Source organism: Rhinolophus sinicus, chromosome 6, assembly GCF_057876585.1.
Source record: "Rhinolophus sinicus isolate RSI-liver-muscle chromosome 6, RSI-T2T, whole genome shotgun sequence".
Lineage (NCBI taxonomy): Eukaryota > Metazoa > Chordata > Mammalia > Chiroptera > Rhinolophidae > Rhinolophus > Rhinolophus sinicus.
Genome location: NC_142506.1, coordinates 58,062,759 through 58,086,473, shown reverse-complemented (window position 1 = coordinate 58,086,473; position 23,715 = coordinate 58,062,759). Strand labels below are relative to the sequence as shown.

General features: G+C 43.2%; 1 protein-coding gene across 2 annotated transcripts in view; it reads right to left on the bottom strand.

Moving 5' to 3' along the window:
• Positions 1–581: 581 nt before the first annotated feature.
• The window catches only part of DUSP10 (dual specificity phosphatase 10), a 39,310-nt gene continuing 16,176 nt past the window's right edge, over positions 582–23,715 (bottom strand). For both annotated transcript variants that reach the window (XM_019740887.3, XM_019740816.3), the window contains 2 exons: positions 5,017–5,388; positions 582–1,872 (listed from right to left, as the gene is read on the bottom strand). In XM_019740887.3, coding sequence (XP_019596446.3) covers positions 1,607–1,872; positions 5,017–5,388 — 638 coding nt within the window. In that variant the 3' untranslated portion in view covers positions 582–1,606. The remainder of the gene's footprint in view (positions 1,873–5,016; positions 5,389–23,715) is intronic.

Sequence of the window (23,715 nt, the reverse complement as noted above, 5' to 3'; positions counted from 1 at the left end):
CAAGTAGGTAGGGAAGCTGTACTGATAAAGGTAATTGCAGTTTGCCAGCAGAGTAGGAAGTAGAAATTTGCTTCAGGGCACACTACATGGTTAAAAAATGTCAAGTGAGCCAGTGGCAGTGGAGAAGGGAGAGGGGTGGGACCCTCAAAAACCCAAAATAGCAGATTGTCACAAATATTTATCAAATAGCCACTGGGGAGATCATGGAATGCTAACCAATCAATCTGGCAGTGACCTGATTGATCACCAAAGCTCAAGGGCTGGTATAGAGACCCCTCGTTCCCTTAACGTGAGCTTATCTGAAGCTCCGCCTATGTAAGAGGCGTTACATATGTAGAAGATGGCGGAGCTGTGAAAACAGAGGAAGTGACAAGTGGGCAGGTCGATACTGAAGCTCTTTTGCTTCCTTGCTCATTCTCTCTGCTTCACACTGAGAACAGAGAATATTTTTCCTTCCTCATCTCTCTTCCCCTGTATAAAAAATGTGTTTATTTCCAATTATGTGACATGGACAAGTTACCAGAGGTAAGAGGTGATTGAACCCGAGTTGAGGAAAAGAGGAAAAAAGACACATCCCAAGATGAGTTTCATTTATATAATGAAAATAAATTTTTACACAATCAACAGAAACACACCCAGTTTTTTGTGTTTTTTTTTGCGAAAAATATTTTTAAATAAATTTTGTCTTTTTTTTTTTTTTTTTACATTCTGATATACATATGTAACAAGGTTTATGGCACTGTAACCAGAATCAAATCCAAAAAATAAAAATAAAAAATAAAAATAAACAGGAAAAGGTGGGAAGGAAAGTAATTGGTTTGTTTAATTCCTTTCTATCTCCAAGCTGGCAAATTTGCACTATTTGTCTATCATTCGGCTGCCAGCTCTAATTTGTTTGCACACTCAAAACACTGTATTATTGTACAAGAAGCCGGTGAAGGCATATGGTAGAATGGTCAGTACCTTGCTATTTTAAAAAAATCTCTTAACCCCAGAGAGGGGAAAATAATATAATAATTCAGAGTATGAAACACACAAAATCAATAGTATCCTTTGTTTCTTTCAAGAATGTGGAGGGTTCTTAGACCACTGACGCTGCCCTGATCGTCTCTTTGCACTGGTGAGCAGAACAGGGTTCGGTTTGGTAGGGTTTCTGTTTTCTATATGGACGGTCTCGGCACATCCCAGGTCTTCATGATTCAATGTCTTTACTACTTAGTTTTGGTTCTTTTTAATTGGTTTAAAGTGTAGTATCTTCGGTCTATGAACCTGCACAGACTATTTAATCACAAACGCTACAAATAGCTTCAAAGGAAAAGGGGAAGAAACAAGTTGTATTATATGTTTATTGTTGGCTTAAAAAAAAAAAAAAACTTCTTTAGCCTCCCTGCTTTATCAGTTCTTAGGAAATAAATCTCAATGGGCATCAAAAGTTAAATTCTTCTCACACTTGTCAAAAATAAAAAGTTTTTAAATGAGTTTGTTTTCATTCACAAACTTTAGCCCCACCAAAAAAAAAAAAAAAAAAAAACGAAAAGAAAAAGAATCCATTCTGCTTCCTCTTCTTCTCCTAATGGAGAACAGTAATCCTTTCCATCCAGACTTGTCACACAACCGTTTCCACGCCCATCAGCTTTGGTGTAAGGATTCGCGGTGTCACTCCATTGTTTAGGTCTTCCTCAAACTCCAGCAACTGCCCCATGAAGTTGAGGTTTGGGGAAATAATTGGTCGTTTGCCTTTGACAAATTTATAAGCATCAGTCATGGTCATCCGAGTGTGTTTCATCAGGTAGGCGATGACGATGGTGGCAGAGCGGGACACCCCGGCCTGGCAGTGAATGAGAAGCCCCTTTCCACACTGGTGAGCTTCCTCTGGAAAAAGGGAGAAAGACACGAGGTGAAGAGAAGGGCTTGATCATGCCATATTTTGTAGAGAAAGAATACATTTAAATGGTTTTAAACCCAAGAATAATTTACTAGTGAATGGTATGTTTGTCACAACCTCCAGACTGGCTAAAAGCAATCTTTGCATGAATGAGAAGATATATTTCTATGAGTACACTTAAAGAGAAGACTAGGTGAAGGAATCCTTCATAATAACAGTTTACTTCACAGGTGATGGCCGCTGACTGAAACTGGAGCTACAGCACAATTGTTTACCAACTTATCGATAAAGTAGACCCTTCTGATTAAGAAGCTTAATTCCAATTGCAAGACTCTGGAACGTACCAAAACTAGAGTTATTAACACTGTCTCTCCTACCCATGACAGAAAACAAAACAAAACCCAGTTCTTGCTTTCTGCTGTAGAATTGCTCTGTATAGGAAGGAACTGGTACTGAAGGGGTAAGAATTTCAGTCTTACGAAACTCTTACCCAGGTTAAAGGAACAAAACTCAACTAGAAAGTTACTGCGTTCAGCTTCTTACCAGAAAACCCTATTGTTGCAAAGTTAGCTAAAGACTTGTGGCGCCCAGGCACAGTGTGTCACCTACATCTGACTGTTCAGCCCCCTCTGCAGTCACGTGTGCCGTTTCCACATGGCCATGATGCCAAAGATGGAGGCATTCTAGCAATGACTCAGAATCCAGAGCAACTGAAAGAGGAAATACTTTATACGTTTTCAGATATATTAAAAGCTTGGGAGAGCAGCTTGCGGGCACTGCCTGAATGGATGGTGAATGACGCTTCTAGACTAAAAGGCATCTCTGAGAAAGCATCCGTGAAGGAACACCGATCGAATGAAGAGGAGGGAAGGACAGCAGGGTCAGGACCGTCATGATTTAACCTAAATTATTTCTATTGGCTAGCCACCATGGGCCAAGAAAAGAAACATCATGCAAATTTCCATTTAAAAAATCTATAGATTACGCTGACTTCTCATAGGTAACAGTATTTTAAAAAAGTATGTTCCTTTCTCAATTTCTTCTCTTTAGCACACACAAGTTATCTACCGACTGCTGCACCAAGCCTGGAAAATCATAGTGGCAAGAAGACAAGCGGCAAAGTGCTAGATTTGACCACTGGTTCCCCTACACACTAGATGAACAACCTTGCATGGGTCACGTGACTCCCCTGAACCTAAATCCCCCAGTCTGAATAATACCAACTAACCAGGCTCAGGGAACATGGGAATAATATCACACGATCCAGGGATAAATAAACTGGCATTCTTAAACCCTAAAACTAGACTCTGTGCAGTTTGTATTAGACTCTTAATAAATGTTATTATGCTTATAAAACCTGCTGTGTTTTCCCTAAAGCAAGGCTATAAGATTTTAGTTTATTCAATGATACAACAATGAAAATAAAATTGTGCTCAGACAGGTTGCAATGCTGAATTGTTTTTCAGGTTAAAAGTTGTTTGTTATTTGTTTTGTTTTCCATCTAAAAAAGCTGGTAAGCCTGAATAACCTATAAGGAATGTGGGTGCTCTGATTAAAATCCTCTTAGAACGAGCATGTCATATGCTACTCACTAAATGGAAAACAATTTCTTAACTTCCCCCAACTGGAATTAAGTCAGAAAAATTGCAGCCATAACATCATGTACCAATCAGGAAGTTCCTCATCTACTTGGTGACACATACTTCTTCCTAGTGGCTCAAGGTTTGGTTCAGATATTATTAATAAAGAACCTAAGGTACCTTTGCATCCACAACTGTTGCCACATGGGAACTAACAGAGCATTGTAAGCACTGGTCAAGTTATTGTAGAAATGCCTCTGGCCTTGGAGTTGAGGGCCCAGGGTTCTGGTCCCTTTTCTGACACTAAGATTCCTATGACCTTGGAGAAGTCAGTTTACTTTCCTGAGTTCAGTGACCACTCAGAATTTCCTTCCAGACTGAATAGTCCTGCATTGAAGGCACAATTAGCAAGGAAATTAGCTGGGCAAAGTGACCAGAGCAAACTCCACAGCAAATAGCAGTAGATTCAACGGCTGTCAGAACCAAGGCTGGTTTTCTTACAAAAGGGCACCAAACATGAGTTCAGTCTCTCTGGGACAGAGGCCAGTAACAACCTGCTGCAATGTTTAGGAAAAGTACTGGGTCACCCCTTTGTGGCCATAAAGGCTGGAGTCACTTGAAAAACACTGGTGAGTATTTGCTAGGTACCAGGTGTTCCCCAAAGGATAATTTGAGACTTACAACAGTTTGAGGCAACATGTTAAAGTTAGGATTAGAGTTAGGCTGGCTATTGCTTCCTTCTGGAGATTATATCCTGCTATTGCTAGAATGTTCCTCACTGGGAACTACCGGGGTTACAAAACCTGATCTTTTCTATTGCAATTGAGTCTGGCGTCAATTGTCTAAGAAAATCTAGTACCATCTCTCTAACACTCCCCTTCACTTTTGTGGCCCAATGTTTAAGAACTGAGACAAAGCAGGTAGAGGGTAAAACAACTCACCACCCCAACCCCCTACCCCCGCCTCCACTCTTCTCTCTCTTCTCTGCACTGGTGTGAGGTGTAAAGATGTTCAGCACAGCATTGTGTTTGACTGAAAAAGATTCTTTAGAAGCAACCTTTCAGCAGCGCCACCTTTGCCTCCACCTCATGTAAGGAGTTGGGGGTGAGTTTGGGGTTGCTCTCATAGTCACTATATTTTATTTCCTGCCAGGTGCCAAGGGGCACTGGTAGACCAGAAAGCTACAGCACCAGCTCTGGTCTCCAATTCCTCCCTCTCTATCCATTCTTTTACAGAAATGACATTCGAGAACATGTCACTGCCGACCCCTACCCTTGTTTTCACCGAGAACTTGAGGGATGAGGATTTCTAGTTGAATGGATCCCAACCAAATGGAATAACTGCTCTTTGCTCTCCATCCCGATGGCTCCAGTATACTTGGCAGGTTATGGCTTTGGGAGAAGACTTGGGCTGCACCGGGCAGCAGAACCTGAACACTGCTCAGAGCAGCTCTTTGGGAAACCCAGACATTCATCGTGAACTTGCTATCAAAGCAAAAGCCAGAGGGGAAAGGAAGGTGGATGAGGCGCATTTCCCATGGGAGGTAGTTACCAATGAACTCGAAAGCCTCTTCAAAGTACTGCCGGAGGTTCTGCTTGTTGCTGTCGGTGGCCGGCAGCCGCTTGTAGTTGAACAGGCCTTTCTCATAATGGTAGAGGGGCAGGTGCGTGGTGACATTGATGATGTAGCCGATATTCAGCCGCTGCATGGCGTCCAGGTCCTGCGCGTCTTGCTCGTTGCCAAGGAACAGAAAGGGCAAGATGGGCGTCAGCTCCGCGTTCTCGATGTCGGGCGTGGTGGGGATGGACTGAGGTAGCAAGCTCGAGGCCGCGGAGGCGCCGCCCCCCACCTCCCGGCACTCTTGGAGCTGGAGGGAGTTGTCACAGAGGTTTTCATGGTTCTGCTTAAAACTGCTAAGTCCACCTGGAACAAACACACAGCAGCAAAATGACGATCTCTAGAACTTCTGAGCTGGCAGCAAATGCCACTTTCCCCATAGGAATGAGTGTGCGTCATTGCTGATATATATATATATATATATATATCTCCATATACTTTTTAGTAAAATCACAGCAAAAATGAAGGTCAATTTGGAGACCCAGGACAAGCTGCAGAGAGGATCACTGCACGGGGTACTTAGGGAATGTGACCTTGAAGCAAACTGGGGCATGTTCCCCTGGAAAGAATTCCACGCAGCATCAGGCAATTTCATTAGCAGCAAATTTGATCTGCCTCAAAGAGCCATGTGCTCAGTGGCCTATATAGGACCTTGCGCCTTGGGAGGCAGGGAAGGCACCTATCGCCTCCTCAGGCAGAGAATTTCTGCCAGCATCTTGGCACTGCAGGCGTGTGTCTTGCACCCTTAATAAGCTCAGCGCACCCAGAATGACAACTTTGCAACCAACATAGCAGAATGGCTACAAGCAGGGCCCTTAGAAGAAGCCAATTACTTTAGCTATAATCGCAGTTCTATCACTTCCTGGTTCTGTGACTTGTGGAAGTTAATTTCTCTGTGCCTCAGTTCCCCCATCTGTAAAATGAGGGTCATGGCTTCTACCTCTCCTTGTGGCTGGGAGTCTAGAATGAATGAATACGTGTGAAGTACTTTGCATGTTGCCTGGCACACAGTATCACTCAGCAAGGAATTGCTGTTCTTTATTAATATTATTTATACGATTGTCCACAGGTGGAAGCAGCAGAAAAATGCTTGGAAAAGACAAAAATATATCAATCTCTGACTTCCAGAAGGACACAATCTGAGAGCAGCCCAAATCTTTGCAGCTGCCTTCCAAGGCTTGTACGGACATTAACCCATCAGGAAACCTCCAACACCCATGAAAACATACCTTTCAGCTTAGGGCTCTGCCTCTAAGTGTTATGGGTGTCATGTAACAAGCTTAAAACTGCACCAGTTTCCCCATTTTTAAAACGCTAACTTCCCCCTGAACCAGTGCAGTATCACTTATGGGAATATATCTTAAGGAAATCATCTAGCAAAAGATACTCAGCTAGATGCATGAAAATGCTATTACAACAGCATTATCTGTTTTATAGGAAAGGCCATGTTTAAAAAAAAATTAAGGAAAAACTTAATATAGTCATCCAATGGAATATTATATAGCCATTCAAAGTTGTGAAAAAATATGAAAACAAAGAAAATGTTTCTGTTTCATGTTACACGAAAAGGCCAAAAAACATTCACCACACACGTGATGAAAAGGTGAGGGACCATGCAAAAAAGAACACTTGTTTAAGTTAGGAAATGCATAGGTCACAGTTTGTTTAAATTTTTCCCTTAACATTTGTTAGATGCATCACACACGTGGATAAGCCCACAGGATTATTATGAGGGACAAATTATATAAAAGTAAGGGCTATGAAATCGGAGTTGACATTATTACCACCAAATTAGCTCTAATTCTCATCAAACAGTAATAGATACACTCCTGCCTTTCCTTTGAAAAGAGGGGGACGTTGGGGATCTATAAGCTGAACACGACGTTTACCCTCCCTTGACAGATGCCTTACATCCGTCTCGATAGTTTCAGGAGATAAGGCAGGAAACGAAAGGGTGAACCAGATATGGTTGTGTTGAAATAAGGATCGGAAGTCTATCTGTCCAGTAGATTCTGAACTTCACATATGTCCTTCTCTATTTCAAATCTCATCTTTAGCCACCACAGCAGGAAGCTCCAGACTGTAACCTAGCCCGAGTGTCAGGGTCCTTCAGAGCTGAAGTACACAGAGCTGGCGGTGTAAACCACGGAACTCATGTTATAAGGTCCAGCAATGACCCCAGTAGTCAAAGGGTAATATTATCCCTTCACTCACCTGTACGCAACCTACCTTTGCTTTTTGAAAAGAAAACTAAGAGCTATAAATTCATTTTAATTGATTTCTAGAATTAAACCCTAATAAAATATTATGAGTTTATTCTGCTATGATACCATGATAAAAAAAAGTTTGAGTCCAAAGAGATCATTTTTAGATAGAAGAAATGGAAAACTTGAAAAACTTCACTAGTGAATATTTGAAAACAAAAAAAACAAAAAAAAAAACAACTGAAATTACCCATTGTTACCATCACAAACTCCACAAAACAGATTCTGAAGAGTTATTTTAAAATCGGCTCAGCCTGCCCTCCACAAAATCCAAATAAACAGTTCCACACTGATTCTGTGATGGGAACCTAATTCACATTTTTCCCCCCTAAGAAAAAGGCAGTTGTTACATTTTTTCCATATAAGATGAGAGGAAAGAACAACAAAACAAACACACACAAAAGAAGTTTCTAAGCGGGGTGGAAGAAAAACAAACTAACTTCTCTCTGTTCTTATTTAGGGTACACAAGCTGTAATTTGTCTTAAAAGCAGCTAGTTAAAAAAAATGCACGCCAGAAAACCCCCAACACAGAAAAAAGCAGCATACAGCTTTTTAAAATTCTGTCTCTACACCTCCTTTCCCAATGACATCAGCTGGGGGCTGCCCACCTGCCCAGTTGCCATAGCAGTTACACAATGACATCAGTTGGCATGATATCAGCTCTTTGAGTGCAAACAATACAAGAAGAACGACTTTGTTTAAGGCCTTTGGTGCAACTGTGTTCTGGGGAGGCAATGATGTAATGCTAACAGGTGGCATGGGCCTTCCATTTGCCTAATGGGGGGAAAAAAACCCATGGGAGAAGGGGGGAGAGAATTTGAGCTGGACGGACACAGAATGCTCCAAAGCGCACGGGGTGATCACGTGCAAAATGATGTGTGTATTGTATGGTTAAGCCATGTGGGAACTCTGCTCGTAGCATATTTGGAGACGGAGTGGGTAGAAGAGGAAATATTGTAATTCAAACATATTAACTGGACAAGAAAATTCTCATTGAACAAACAGTCTGCTGTTCAACTGCCAGTCGGCTGGTCAACTTAGGCAAGAGTGGTCATGAGGGTGGAACATCTGTATACCGCAGTAAAAGCACTCTCTCTGGGGATGGTGCTTTTAAAGCAAAAGGGACCAGTAGAATCTCACAGCAGTGGCTTTTGAGAGAGCGGTTTGTAAGGAGATGTGCTTCCTTCTCTTAGGGAGCGGAATTAGAAGCTTGAGAGGAGGGAAGGAAAGGGGGCAGGTGAATATTGTTTTCTCCTCCAACAGCTTTCCCCCTACCTGCCCCCATCACGCACCATTAGAGGTGAACTGACGGCTCACTTAATGAGGAGCTGTGATTATTTCATATTTGTTATTACTACATAAGAACATTATAACACGGTAACCAACGACTGAAGTGGAGGCTGTGTGGCATCAGGGTTAGGAGCAGGAGTTAGAGGCACACAGACCCAGGCTGTAATTGTGATTCTGCCTCATAAGAGCGACGAGAGCTGGTGAAAATTACTTCCCCTCATTAAGCCTCAGTTTACTGATCTGTAAAGTGGACATAACAGTGCCTACCCATTGAGTGGTGGTACAGGAAGCGTATGTAAATATGTTGATATGTAACCAGGCGCCTAGTCAATGAGGGCGTATTAGCCCAATGTCACCATAGTCATCCTCAGCTCCAGGTGATCTGTGCGGGCTGCAGTCCGTCAGAACCCTAAGGGCAGTTAACAGTGACTCTGAGGCCCGACTGCCTGGGTCTGAATCCCAAACACTAGCTATGAGACCTCTTGCTTCCTCAGTTTCCCCATTGTCATCTAGGGTGTCATGCGGGGTCTCTTGTCCCGCTCCCCCCACAAGAACGCAGGACATGGTGAGGCCAAAAAGGAACACCCACGGAGCCATAGATAGGGGAGTCATACCACTATATTCTCGCTGGCGGCTGGGTTGGAGAAACAGGAAGCAGGACTCACACGATCCACAACCTGCCATCCACTTCTCTGCTATCAACCTCACTTGTTAGCAGCAATCCGCTGACCGCTTTTCTGCCAATCCAACCCCTTGCTAACTGCAATCCGCAGTGCTAGCTGCACTCTGCTTGCTAGCTCAGCCACGGCAGTTATATCAGTGGCTAATAGCTAACCGATAACAGCTGATGGCCAACTAGTTACAGCTGATGGCCATCTACTACCCGAGCCAGCACCGTTCCACATGATGCCGAGAGCCTGGAAACTGCTCTGTGGGACTCTGTCCCCACACCCATATATAAAACAGAGATATTAGGAGTACCTACATCACGCTACTGTTTTGAGGATTAAGCTAGTTAATAAAGTACTTTGAAACAGTATCTAGCACATATTAAAGCACATTTTTTATGACACATTTTTCATGATTTTTCATGTTAAAAATCTAAAGAAAATCTGCTTCACACAAAGACTCTAAATGGTGTCATCTAGGGTGTCATGCAGGGTCTCTGGTCCCGCTCCCCACACAAGAACGCAGGACATGGTGAGGCCAAAAAGGAACACCCATGGAGCCATAGATAGGGAAGTCATACCACTATATTCTTGCTGGCGGCTGGGTTGGAGACACAGGAAGCAGGAGCCACACGATCCACAATCTGCCGTCCACTTCTCTCTGCCAACCGACCTCACTTGCTAATTTCAATCCGCGCTTGCTAACTCAACCACCATCTTCTTGCTAGGCCCCATTTTCTGCTAGCGTAGCCATGGCAGTTATATTAGTGGCCAATGGCTCACTGGTTACCACTGACGGCCAACTAGCCACAGTTGATGGCCATTTACTACCTGAGCCAGCACCTTTCCACATGAGGCCGAGAGCCTGGAAACTGCACTCCTGGCTCTGTTCCCACAATGGTAAGTGAGCCAATGTTCTAGAGTGTTTCCTCTTAAAATTTTATTTAAAAAGAACTAGGAACCAAAGTATCTGAGCAGTTTTATCATAAAGAAAGCAACCGCTCCCCATCCATCCTAAATAAATATATCAGACTTCATTTCGTTTGTCCTCACTTTCCCAATAAAGGCTGCATGTCTTTGGATTCCTGATTTTTCCAGAGGAGGATTGACTGTTTTAAATAAAATTGGTCTTCTCCCTTCAGTCCCTTCCCCTCCCATCCTCCACGTTGGTCCCCACCAGGCTGAGTGACCTCCTTAGACACAGCGGCTTGTAGTTATCAGTGCACATATTTTCCAGGCATGAGAAACAATGTCGGGGGCAACACCTTTCCAACCCTTATCTCAAAGCTAGGTTCTCTGCCAAAATGAGTATGGTCAGCTCGCGGATGCTGACTGGTAACAAAGCACACCCAGCACCCCAAAGGAAAATACGTAGACCGACAAGTTGCCAGTGTCTCCCACCAGGTTGGTTAGGTGACAGTTCCACAGAAGCAGAGGATGCTCGTTTTAGGGGGAAACCTCTCTTTGTGGATGCTTTTTGTCTCCTTGTTGCTGTTTGGCGACTGCTGTCCTAGAAACAGAAGAGCCCTGTGTAATTGATTCAGAAGCAGCGCTCTGGGTGGCAGATTCATGAAACCATATCCAAATGCAGAATCTATAAGCAAGAGGTTTCCATATTCTAAAGCTGGACAGCACTTTTACATGCAAGCATTTGGATTTCGTGCTAAGCTGGAAAGGGAGTATTTTCCAGAATTTTAAGGAAAACCCACACTGAAGCTTAGCAAATGGAATTAACACCCAAAGAAAGGTGGAGGGGAACTAAAATTGAACTCTTCTAGAAGCATGCTGAAAGCATATTGATCACCTCTTTTTGTTGCCTAGTTTTTCTTCCTGGGTGACTAGTCTCTCAGGGTAAAATGGTACTGAGATGATAGTGGTTAAGAATACAGATTCTGGAGCCAGACCACTCGCGTTTAAAATCCTGGCTCCCAGCACTAATGAGCTGTGTTACTTCAGGCATGTTATCTAATATCTCTGTACTTCAGTCTCCACAGCTGTAATATGGAAATAGCAGTAGTATCTAACCCCACAGGTCACGTAATATGGATAGCTACATGAATCAGGTATTATGACTACAAATGGGAAAGATATTGGTATAAAATGGAGCCCTAATGGATACTATTTTGTGGGTCCTCCATGGAAACGAGTACATCAAAGCAGCCGGTCAAGATTCTATTCACACAAGGATCTTTGTGGAAGAAAAACAGCTTGATTAAATTGAAACTGATGTCAGGCTTCCAGAGCTGAAACTCTCAACGTGGGGGTCAGAGTCACTTCATACTATTCGGGGCAGAAAAATCATCCACTTTAACAGGAGAAATAGTTGAGATACCAGCTAGATCCACAAAGATTGCTTCTACCTCTTATTTTCCATGAACTGTCTTTATAGTCCATAGACACGATTGGATATTTGACAGCAGGAATGATTTCAAGTTCAATATGAGGTGGTGTCACCTAAATTGTCTTATGATCCTGTCCCCAGAGACAATGTATTTCTTTCCTAAGGAGAGTGAAGAAAGGCTATATTGAAAAAAGTGAATGAGTCCAGTGACAGTGCTGTGTCACTAGGTGTCAGGTAAGAAACAAAAGGATAAAGAAACATTTTTGTTGCCTTGGGAAGAGAGAAACTTAGATGGCTGTGAGTTAAGCAGTTTTGCTGTGGGGGGACCATGATTCAGAAAGGAGAAGGCCTGTGATCATGTCATTTGACTGCTTATAAGTAAAATGACCAATATGTGAAAAGACAGAAGAAAAGAGGTAACATAATACTTAAAACTCAAAACAAACAAACAAATAGGAGATATGTTATCTACAGATGTATTTTAATAGCCAACTCTACAGTTCATGAAACAAGGCAGAAGGTAAAGAGGTTTGCCTTGAATTTAGAATAATGGCTCTGCCACATGCCAGCTGTGTGACTGTGGAAGTTGTTGGGTCTTTCAGAACTGGCTTTCCTTAACTACAAAATAGGGTACAGTCCTCACTTAACATCATAGATAGGTTCTGAGACTTTAAGCGAAACACGTATAATGAAACCAATTCTACCACAGGCTAATGGATATAAACAAGAGTTAAGTTCCTATGCATCTCATCAACATTATCACGAAATGGCGTGACCTAAATGACCACATTTATCTGAGGACCTGTTGTACTTCTCCTAAGTTCTGTTGTAATGATTCAGAGACTGGGTGAAACACTCATCCTGGTATCTTGAAGAAAGCATACAACCCCGGTGGCTATTTGGATAATAATTGTTAATGGGGTAGCAAGGATTACAACAGCCCAGATGGTCTGATGCAAGAGAATTACTGTGGACTCGATGGTCAAAGTAGGTTTCGCTAGAGGTGAGACCTTGAAGGATGATGGTACAGTTGGTTCAGAGAAGTAAGGAAAAGGAGACCATCTGCCAGAGCCAGTCCCAAGCAAAGGAAAGGCTGTTAAAGAAGTGGCCCCAGGGTATCCTACTTGCAGCCCTGCTCTTGTAAAGGTCGCATTCAGTGTTGTTAGGACCCAGTTTAGACTCCACAACGCTGGCACATAGAATAGGGATAGGGTCTCTGGTTGGTGGTCTTCATTGGAGACTTCGTAGTGTTTATTATTTATGTCCTAAGATTTCAACAGAATTGAAGAGAAAACAAAAGACATCTAGGCTTTTCAAATAACCGTAAATGCATCCCTGGCAAATTTTCTAGAAAGCTACAGAGATAGAGATATAGAGACGTAGACATTTTAGAAATAAAGATATGGAAAAAATTTTATATATATAATCTGTTAACAAAATTCAGTTGAATAAACTTGAAGATCTGATTGGCTTTGTTAAGCAATCTATGAATGGGGCAGCGTCCATCTAGCAACTAGAAAGGTACTCGGAGGGTTTGTACAAAACGGGAAGTTTTTATAGGCAGACAGGTGTGGCAGGTTAGTTATTAGCAAAAGAATAGAAGGATTATTTTTAGGCCAGGAAATCTATTTTTGGAGAGGAGGGAATGCCATGGGTTTTATCATACAGATTACCTCACTAATATTGCTCAAAAAAATTTCAGGCTGATTGGTTTAAATTCCACTCCTGGGAGAGGCCAAAATTGCAATTAGGTTAGTTATGAAGTTTTGGTTTGGTGACGTGGATTAGCAAAAAGTGCCTCCATTTTGGCCTGCTGGGTTTTATATATTTATAATATGTACTTAACGTGAAAAATACAGAGGGTGCCAAAAAAACATATACACATTTTAAGAAAGGAAAAAACTATTAAAATTGTAATACTCAATATATACCGATAACAAAAGATGAATACAAGTCACGTTTGACTTCTGCAATTACAAGAGGTGCTCAAAGTGGGTCCCATCAGCATCCAGACACTTCTAATGATAGTGAACTACTGCTTAAGCAACACTGACCAAAGTGTCCACTTGTATACATTTTTTAGCACCCCCAGTACATATATATATATATATATATATATATATATATATATATATATATATATATATATGACTTTTCTATGCCTCTCATTTCTCAATTAGTTGAAGTTTCCAAAATTTTTCTCAGGGTCACTCTATAAAACCCTAGTTTCAACACATATATGTACACACACAGCTTCACTCCACAGCTAAATTGCACTTTTAACAATTTATTTTCTCCTATTTTCCTTCCTATGTACATTCAAATTAATAGCTTTAACAGAACTTAGGTTCTTAGAGAGCAGAGACAGACTTATTTAAATCCCTTTGTACACAGGACTTAGCCATATGTCACAGGAAGACAGATGTTTTGTTATGTTTGATCCCAACAGGCACTGTAGGGAAGAGATACAGAAATAGGTGAATAATCTCTTTTCGTAAATAATTTACAAAAATTAAAAGATAAAGTTAAAGGATCTCCCTGGTGTCTACTTTACCTCGTGACAACTCATAGGTAGAAACTACTTTAGTTTTTCTCACAAAACTTTCTTCCCGTAACTGACTAAAGGTTACTCTTGTTCTTATGTTTAAAGTTAGTTAATCTAACCAAGTTGTGTTTAGTAATAGTTTGAGAGAAAACAAGAAAATTCTTGAAAAGTTTATACCAGAATTTACTTGAGTTTTGAGGTAATAATACAGTCCTTTCATTGGATTTTCTGCTGGACAAAAATCATACTTTAGACCATTGAGGCTTACCCAAAATAGACATTGCCAGTCATTGTAACTCTGGTATCTTACTTATTTTTGTTTCCCTCAGATTATCTGTCATCCCTGCCACCCCAACAATTTGGAAGATTATAAAATCTAGCATTCTGGAAATAAGCTAATGCTTGACTACAATACATACCAAGAACTAAAAACATTCACTTTTGCTGCTTCCTAATCTTTGAATAACTTGCAATGTGGTTGTAGCTACATTTTTGGCTCTATCTACTTCTACAACTATTTTCAATCATTAACTTGTTTGGAGGCTCTTATTTCTCATGTTTTAAAAATGTATTGCTTCCTTCTTTGATCGATAAAAATCTCTGTAATGCCCTCAATAGAAATATTTTTTAAAAAATAAAAAACCTGTCTAAATATTTACCTCAAAAAAGTGAGCTGAGTCAGAAAGATCCAATGAATTAGGAACTGTGATATACAAAAATTGAAAAATGAAGCTTTTATTGTATGTCTTCCAAGAAAAGCTGACCCTGGCATGCTTTTGTCCAAGTTTAAAAGACTCTCCCTCTGCCCACATCACCCCACCCTCCCAGCTTAGAAATTGCCTTGGGTGTATCAAGTGCCCTCCCTACAGAATTGGTGCAGAAAAGGGCTAGGGATTAAATTTCAGCCTGCTGAAGTAGCTCAGTTGCACACAAAAAAAGGCAGCTTCTGGTTATGACCCCATGAAGGGAGGGGCACTTCTAATGCCCCCTTCCTACCACTCCTACTTGAAAGCTTTAATAAGCAACCAGTGTTTAGGATACCGCAAGTTCAATTTGTGTGTATTTGAATAACGCAGGCAGATTGTTTGAGAGGCTACTTCTCAAGTATGTAAATACAGCCTGTTTCTTTAAATCTGTTACCTCATTTATTTACATTAGAACTGAAAGCACTGCCAGAAGCAACAGCTGATGACAGTCCTGTAATTTTCCACAAAGACAACAATTAAACAGCTTTGTGTTATTTTAATGAGCAGATGACTTTTATGTGAGCAGGATTCCAACTGGAAGATCTCAGAGTTCCCAGAGCAAGGAACCCCCTCAGGTTGTGCAGAAGTCCCTGTGACTTTAAGAGGCCTCTTTGGCTCCTCTTCCCTCCCCCCTTTTTTCTCCCTCCTTCTCTCATACACTTGGGTCACTCCCTCCTTTTTTCTCCCTTCCTCTCTCATACACCCATCAGGAGTAGAAGGGAAAAAACAGAGAGGGGGAGATCCTACCTGGAATACATTTGATGCTTGAACTTCCAAAGAATCCACAGAATATCTTTGAAACTTATTTTTAAAGAGTAGAGGGTGGTTTGGGAAGAGTGTCAAGTCACGCCCCACCCCCACCCCCCCACACACAGTGAGGCCCATTAGTGCAGAGACTCCCATCTTTACATCCACCCTCCCCATTCTGTCTCAGAAAGGTTTCATTAGGAACCACCTAGAAAGAGGGGTGTGGGCATAATTGTCTTCTCTGCCTGGACTGGCCAGAGCAGATGTGTCTGCTGGGTCAAGTTGTCCCCTGCACCTCTCCCCTCCCCCCTCGCCCACTCCCTGTTGGAAGGCCAGCCTGTGCCGTCTCATTTTCACGGAGAATTCATCTGCCTCTACATGGAGCTTCACTCTCATTACCAAAAATGCCAACGAAAGAGTGAAATTCATTGTTTTACATGCATGACAGGGCTTCAGGAGTCAATCAAATGACTGGCTTTCCACTGAGAAGTGTGCCTATCAAAATACAGGTTGGGTAAGTGGAGGGAAAAGAGGGCTGACTGAAGGGCAGCCAAGTTCAAGCCCTGGGATCCTGAAAACTTGCAAGTTCAGATTTCCTTCTGGTTTCTCTAACCTTTCCCGCTTAAACTTTACCTCTGGTAGCACACACCAACCAGTTCCCAGGGAGAAAGGCACATCGTCAACGCTGAGCTCAAGCCTCTGGGTTTTTGTAACAGACACACCGGTAATGTAACATATTTTTCACTTTCAGAATCTCTTTAAGAACAAAGCCTCCCACACATTCTGGGTCTTGAGTGACATGCTGAAGATATCCTTCCCCTGTCCCCACTGATCAGGGTCCAGTGGGAGGAGATGGATGATACACATACAAACCTACAAATAAGAAGGTAATAATTAATTAGGGTGGGCCATGAGGTGCCTTCCATTTCCTGGGTACTATGGGAGGGAACTAATTAGATTGGGGTTCAAGTAAGGCCTCTGAAGGATGAGAAGGGATTGACTGGTTTGGGGATTAGAGGTGAGGGAGACCAGGAGACTAGCCCGGCAGAGAGAACCATCTTTTGGCAAAGGCAGGACACACATGAGGACGGCAATAATTCAGAGGCCTAATGTGATGACACCCAGTGAATGGGCAGGGAAGACAATGACCCGAGGAGGTCGCAGAAGTCTGCAGAGGGCCTCTTCGGCACGTTACGCAGTTGGGATTTTATTCTAAATTCAGTCGGAAGCTCGGAAATGCTCAAAAGTCCATAAAAGGTGATCCACACATGTTTGAAAGGAAACAAGGTGTTAACTTACCAGTTGGTATAATTTACCTATATTTCAAAGACTGGGAAAAACTCATACCCTTTCTCTCCCAGGTACATTTTTTTTATACCTGCTGTGGACCTAAATGGTGTCCCCCAACAAAATTCCCATGTTGAAGCCCTAACCTTCAATACAATGGTATTTGGAGACGGAGACAGTGAAAGACAATTAGGGTTAGACGAGGTCTTGAAGGTGGGGCCCTCATGATGAGATTAATGCCTCTATAAGAGACACCAGAGAGCTTGGTGTGTCTCTCTCTCTCCACTATGTAACGACACAGCAAAAAGGTGGCCGTCTGCAAGCCAGGAAGAGAGACCTCATCAGAACCTAACTATGCTGCCACCTTGATCCGGACTCCAGCCTCCAGAACTGTGAGAAATAAATGTCTGTTGTTGTTTAAGCCCCACAGTCTATGGTACCTCGTCATGGCAGCCCAAGCCAACTACTACAGTACCACTTTTAATTTTAATTCCCAGTATAGCTTCCTTTTTAAAAATATAATTCTTACTTTCAAACAACCACACCAAAACCCGTGGACTGCCTGAGAACCTGGCCCCTGGGAGCCAACCCAAGTTGGTACCGTAGCTTAAAGTCAAGTCAAGAATGGTCCAAGGTCAGGATGGGGATTCTGCCTAAAGGACCCACATGCCCGAAACACACAAGACCATGGGGTCTTCCAGAACCTTAGTCCTACTAGCCAGCTGCAAACACAGATACCCACTCCTTTCCCAAAGATACAGAAGCCCTTATAGTTATACCCTTCTTGTGGATCAGCGTTGACCCGTGGTCTCCCTACAGCATCTCTCTAGGCCAAAGAATATTTTAGCTGGACGCTTTCTGTGTATTTGGGAGGCTACTCTATACCATGCTAGAGCTCTACCTTCTCTGCTCACTAAAAAGCTCGATACCCATTAATCTATCAAGCTGGATTAAGGGAGGGGGGAAATCCATGAGATCATATTGGAAGGCTGCAGAGGGAAGAATGTGAACAGGAGGAGAGTGCTATAAAACACAACGCTATATTTTTTCCCAAGAGCTTGACCAGATACTATGCATTATTGTTTAATTCTCTGAAGAGAGGGAAAACATTCTTTGCTTTTCAGTGCAGAAGTTTAAATAATGAAGCATTGCTAAACAAACAAACAGAGAAAAGCCCAGAAAAGTTATTCATTACACAGGCCCACTGTACAAAAGGAAAACTGTTGATTAACCATCTATCTCCCCTGACCCACATTTATCTTAGACCCCAAATTAAACACATCACAACTTCACAGCAAAAGTATGTTTCCCAATGGGATTTAAGTAGAGTCCAATTAAATAAATCTCTACAAATACCAAGAGCAAGCCTCGAGGGAGAGCATATTTCTACTGTGAAACATTCCCAGTATAAATTACATTTACAAAAGGTCATCTGGAAACATCCATGACAAGAGGAGGGGAGTAAAGGCAGGGAGCAAGACGAGGTTACACAAGTGAATCCCGGAGGTTCTACTGTGACAGTCGTGTATGAAAGCGCCTAGCCAAAAATGCTGTGTGTATCTCAGCTTGCTTTGAATGAAACCCTCCATGTCCAAAATAACAGCTTTCGTGATGATGTGTTTTAATAAAACCTGGAGGTCAAAGGGCTGTGGCTTAGGGAATTCAGGAAGTGGTAGGAGAAAGGATCAAGTGTCAACACCAAAATTTGAATTGTTTTTACTGAGCCAATGTTTTCAGTTCACAAAACACATAGCAACAACTTCCTCAAGGCACTGAGTTGAATTCTATATTTGGCAAGAAGACTAAGCATCCCCGATCAACTGCCAGAAAGAGCAGACGTGAGTTCTCCTTGCACAGGACTCACCGAGCCGGCCATGCCCAATAGTCTGAGCACCCCAGCAGCGCTGAGCTTGAAAAGGTCAGCCTGAAGCCGGATGAGGCCTCCGTGCCCTGAGAGATGCACAAGGCTCCCTCACGTCAAAAGCTACAGTGTCCCCACCTAGTGGACCACCTTCTGAGATTATGGGCGGAAATCACCAAAAGGCCAGTACGTTATCTGAGGAGGTGGGCTGGGATTATATATTGTCGACATGAATTTGAGGCTAAGTGGAGGGCCAGCCACGTCATGGTCAGGTCCACCTGGACACACGGAATAAGGAGATGACCTGGGATTCACCCCACATCTGACACTGTCAGTCTTCCCGGCCACATCCCCTTGAAGCCGTGCCTCACACTGCTCAAGGTGACAGACGTCCTAAGAGCAGGGACCCACAGTGAAGCCCTTCTTTCCACACTGAAGTGCTACTAGGTTCTCGCTCTATGACCTCTATTGTAACCTTCTCTCAAATCCGGAGTTTGGAGAACCTGGAAGTTTCTCCCGATTCTAGCATTCTATAACAACCACACAGCTTTGACACACCGGACACAGAAACAATGGCAAGAATGAGCCCAGCTGTCCTAGGGTGTGTGAGGCCCAGCCGATCTGCTTCTCATGATAAGGCTGTTGCACTTGCTGTTCCCTCTTCCTGGAACTCTTTTCCCCTCCTTCTTGCCGTGGGTGATTCAGACTTCAGATCAAATAGGATTTCCTCAACAAGGTCTTCTCTGACATTTATTTTACAGCTGCCCTGCCGTAGCTCTCTTTCATTATAGCACGAAATTTCAAAGTTTTATAGTTCTCAAAGTACTTATTCCTCCCTGAAATTACTTGTTTATTTCTTCACGTTTATGGTTATTATTAAAATATGGACTCCAAGAACGCCGAGCTGTTGTTTTGTCTTACAGTGGGGTTCAGGCTGCCTCCACACTGTATGGCAGGATGACCTTGGCAATGTGACTTGACCTTTTCGTACCCTAGTTTCCTCATTTGTAAGATGGAGCTAGTGATAGTACCAACAGGCAACAATAGGGTTATTATGAGAACTTGATGAGCCAATACTGGTAGTTATTCATAGAAATAGGAATTGAAAGTCTTCACTGTTTAGCACCTATAGCAACACAGTAAGTCCTTACTTAACATTACTGATAGGTTCTGCAGCTTTAAGTAAAAGGCCATATAATAAAAGCAATTCTACCCCCGGCTAATTGATGTAAAAGGCATTAAGTTCCCACAGTATCTCATCAACATTATGATGAAACGATGTTGAACAAAACGATACCCGAGGACCCGCTGTACCCGGTTTGTATAGTAGCTGCTCATTAAATCATTCTAGATTAAACGGCCTTTGGAACGAGATGATAAAAGGCCAGTTACTTGTAAAGCACCTATTATGTGCTGTTCAGCATAATGCTAGGGGTTTGGGAGATTAAAAATTACACAACACACACACACACACACACACACACACACACACACACACACTCTCTCTCTGAAGATAAATCTAATAAGAGAAAGAAAGAAGGATGAAGGAATATTAGAGGAAACTCAGCAAAGGAAAACCTGAAGATCAACCTGAAATGATGCCACCTGGCTGTGACTTGTACAAGACAGGGGCAGGGCCAGCCAGGTAAATTTAGCAGGACAAAGAAATCTTGTCAGTCCCCTGGCTGGGAAGGACAGCTGACAGGGATCATGAAGAGGCATCCTGCAGGAGCGCCAGGCCTTCACTGTGCCAAAGAGCCATGCCCGGGGCGGGCTGGGATTCACGACAATTCACGACAATACGTGGTGATCTTTAACGCTTCCTCCCATTTCCATGCCTCCCCTTGGACATTCTGTATAAGTGATGAATGGTGGCCATGGATGGAAAGCAGCCATGGGCGACTAAAGAAGGCTTCGCGGGACGTCAGGGATCAGTGGGAGGGGCCCCCAGCTCAATACAACACACAGTTATTAAGCAGCAATATGGGCTGTACCATATGTACTAATACGGGGGTGGGGGGGGCACAGTACCGAGTGTTCAAAACTCAACAAGATCTGGTTGGCCCTCTCTGAGCTAGCTGGCCCGCCCACGGAGACATGGAGACGTAACAGACTGATGAGATGATTCAGGCAGAGTGTCTTCACAGCCCCAGGGGCCACTTCTTCTGCCTCCTGTCGAAGGGACACAAGACTGGATCTAAAAATCAGAATTCAGGGTTTCTCTGACCCCTCTCATGAACTATGCACCTTTGGGCAAGCTACGTAACTTTCAGGCCCTTTTTAAGCATGGTCATATCATAAGGGCTCTCTTTTCAAACACAGGCGTTTCCTCATCTCTAAAGAGGGCTGTTACAGCTCTAGCTCTGTAAAAAGGGGTAACGTTATGGCTGCTATTGCAAGACGGACAAGTGGCCTCAAGGCCTGTGGTCCTCCGGAAGGTGAGATGGTCAGAAAAGCGCACCAACTTTCTGTGCCTCTTCAGTTGGCTCTGAGGAACGCACTCTGTCTCTCGGAGAAACTGGGGCTGACACGCCCACAGTTACTGAGAGTGGCAGGGAGAGACGCCAAAGGGTTAACTGTCCCCAACCTTAAACCTGAACAGCTCTGAGAAGCAAGCAGTATGAAAAGTGCCCTGGGCTGACCCAAGTTAGATAGAAATTGAGTCCTCTTGGGCATTTCAAGAGACCTTTTTACAACCCTAGAACGCTGTGTTTTCTTCCTGGTGTTCACCGGTAAATACATCTTCCCTTGCAATCACTACAGAGTTTAAATTCAGTTTGGCTTTTCTTAGAAATATGCCTTCCAGGGTGGGCCCAAGACGTCCTGTAGGAAGCCACTTTCTAGGAGCAGGTGACCTGAGAGGGCCTCATAGGACAAAGGAGCGTGAACAGAAGGGTAAGGGTTAGCATGACCGCAAGCAGGAGACAGTGCCTATTTTAATCAGGGTAGAAGCAACCAAACCAAAAAAGAAAAAGAAAACATGTAGGATCATGGTTTAAAAATCCCAACAAAAGCCCCCAAAGAAAAGCCAACAATTGATTTGAACACACTGTTGATGAGATGTAATAGGATGAGTCTAGACAATGCAAACTATTTTCAAAAACAAAACACTCCTTACTCCTATTATCACCCTCCATCAGTTTCCTATAAGGAACTCAATCCCAACATCAATATTTAAGAATCTCTGGTAGCAAAGAGGTGCCAGGACTTGTGTCCCCATCACTCCTTGGTGCTGTCTGGGAGAGGACGGAATGGAGGGGACTCCGAGAGCTGCAGGCTGGAGGGTACCGGGCGTGGCGGGGTTGGAGCTTCCCCATGTCATAGGCTGCGCCCCGTGGTCAAAAGCAGTTGCTCAAGGACTGAGTCATTTTACAAGTTTCGAATGCAAAACTGGCATTTGTCCCCCAGGACACGGGTTAGAGAGACAAGCAAGCTGAGCCACAGTGTTTAGCTTTCCCAATTGCTGGGCCCCTAAAATATATATCAGGATGAAAAGCAGTCTATTCTTGTAACACTGCCCTACAATTGTGACGCTAGTGACACAGAGTCAGTCCTCACCTCATGCCAGCCCCAAGTCCAGGGTTCTCAACCACCCACCCTTCTGACAGGCTAAGCATTCTGGGATTGCCATGCCCCTCAGTTTGGAGAATTTACTAAAATGACTCACAGAACTCAGGAACACACTATGCTTAATATGACAATTTTCTTATACAGGATACAAATCAGAACCGGCCAAAAGAAGAGACACATAGGTTGAGGTGTAGGAGGGTGCTGAACACAGAGCTTCCCTGCCCTAAAGAACGATCACCCCACCAGCACGTCACTGTGTTCATTAATTAGGAAGCTGCACTGAGCTGGGTGTCCAGAGTTTTTATTGGGGTTTCATTACATGGCTGTGATTGATTGGATCATTGGTCATGTGACTGAACTCAATCTCCCGCCCCCTTTCTTCCTAGGACGAGGTAGGGCTAACGCAAAGCCCCCCCCCGCCCCCCGCCCCCCACTGTAATCACATTGTTGGTCTTTCTGACAACGCACTCCCATTCTGATCATCTCTTTAGCATATACTCAGGGGTGATTAGAGGTGACCGACCAGAAACCTAGGACAAAAGCCAGACAAATTCGCTATTATACAACAATTCTGTAGTGGTGACAAACGTGGGCTCCCGAGTCAGACAGCTCTGAGCTTGACTTTCTGCTGTGTGACTTTAGGCAATTTACTTAACCTCTCTGAGCCTCGGTTTCCTCATCTAAAATGTAGGGTTAATAATACTGTTCTTATTACACAGAGATCAGCACCATTCAATAGAAATGTAATGCTGGTTACTACTATGTAACAAAAATTTTTTTCATGTAACTGAATTTGAAGAAGTAAAATGAAACTAGTCAAGTTAACATTAATAGTATATTTTGGTTAACTCAGCGTGCCCAAAATAGCTTCATTTCGGCAGGGAATCAATAGTAAAACTATCCTTAATGAAATATGTTGCATTCTTTTTTGAATACGGTCCTTGAGATCCGGTACATATGTCACGCAAGTGGCACATCTCTCAGTTTGGAGGAGCCCCGTTTCAAGTGGTCAGGAGCGCATGTCCCCCATGGCTACCATAGTGGGCAGACAGAGATAAGAACTGTCGTTATCCCCATGAAATGAGTCACTACTCAGTGCCATCTGCATCCCCATTTCACAAGTGTGAACTAAAGTGTGTGTGTGTGTATGTGCGCTCACATGGAAGCAGTGACCGATGCTGACCATCGAAGGGGCAGTAAGCCACCCAGTGTCCGTGAGCTCCCACCGAACACCACATAGCCGCTCTCTCAGGAAAAGAAACACTTCAACTTGGAGGAGAGGCTCTCGGATGGACTCTCCAGAGCACGCTCTT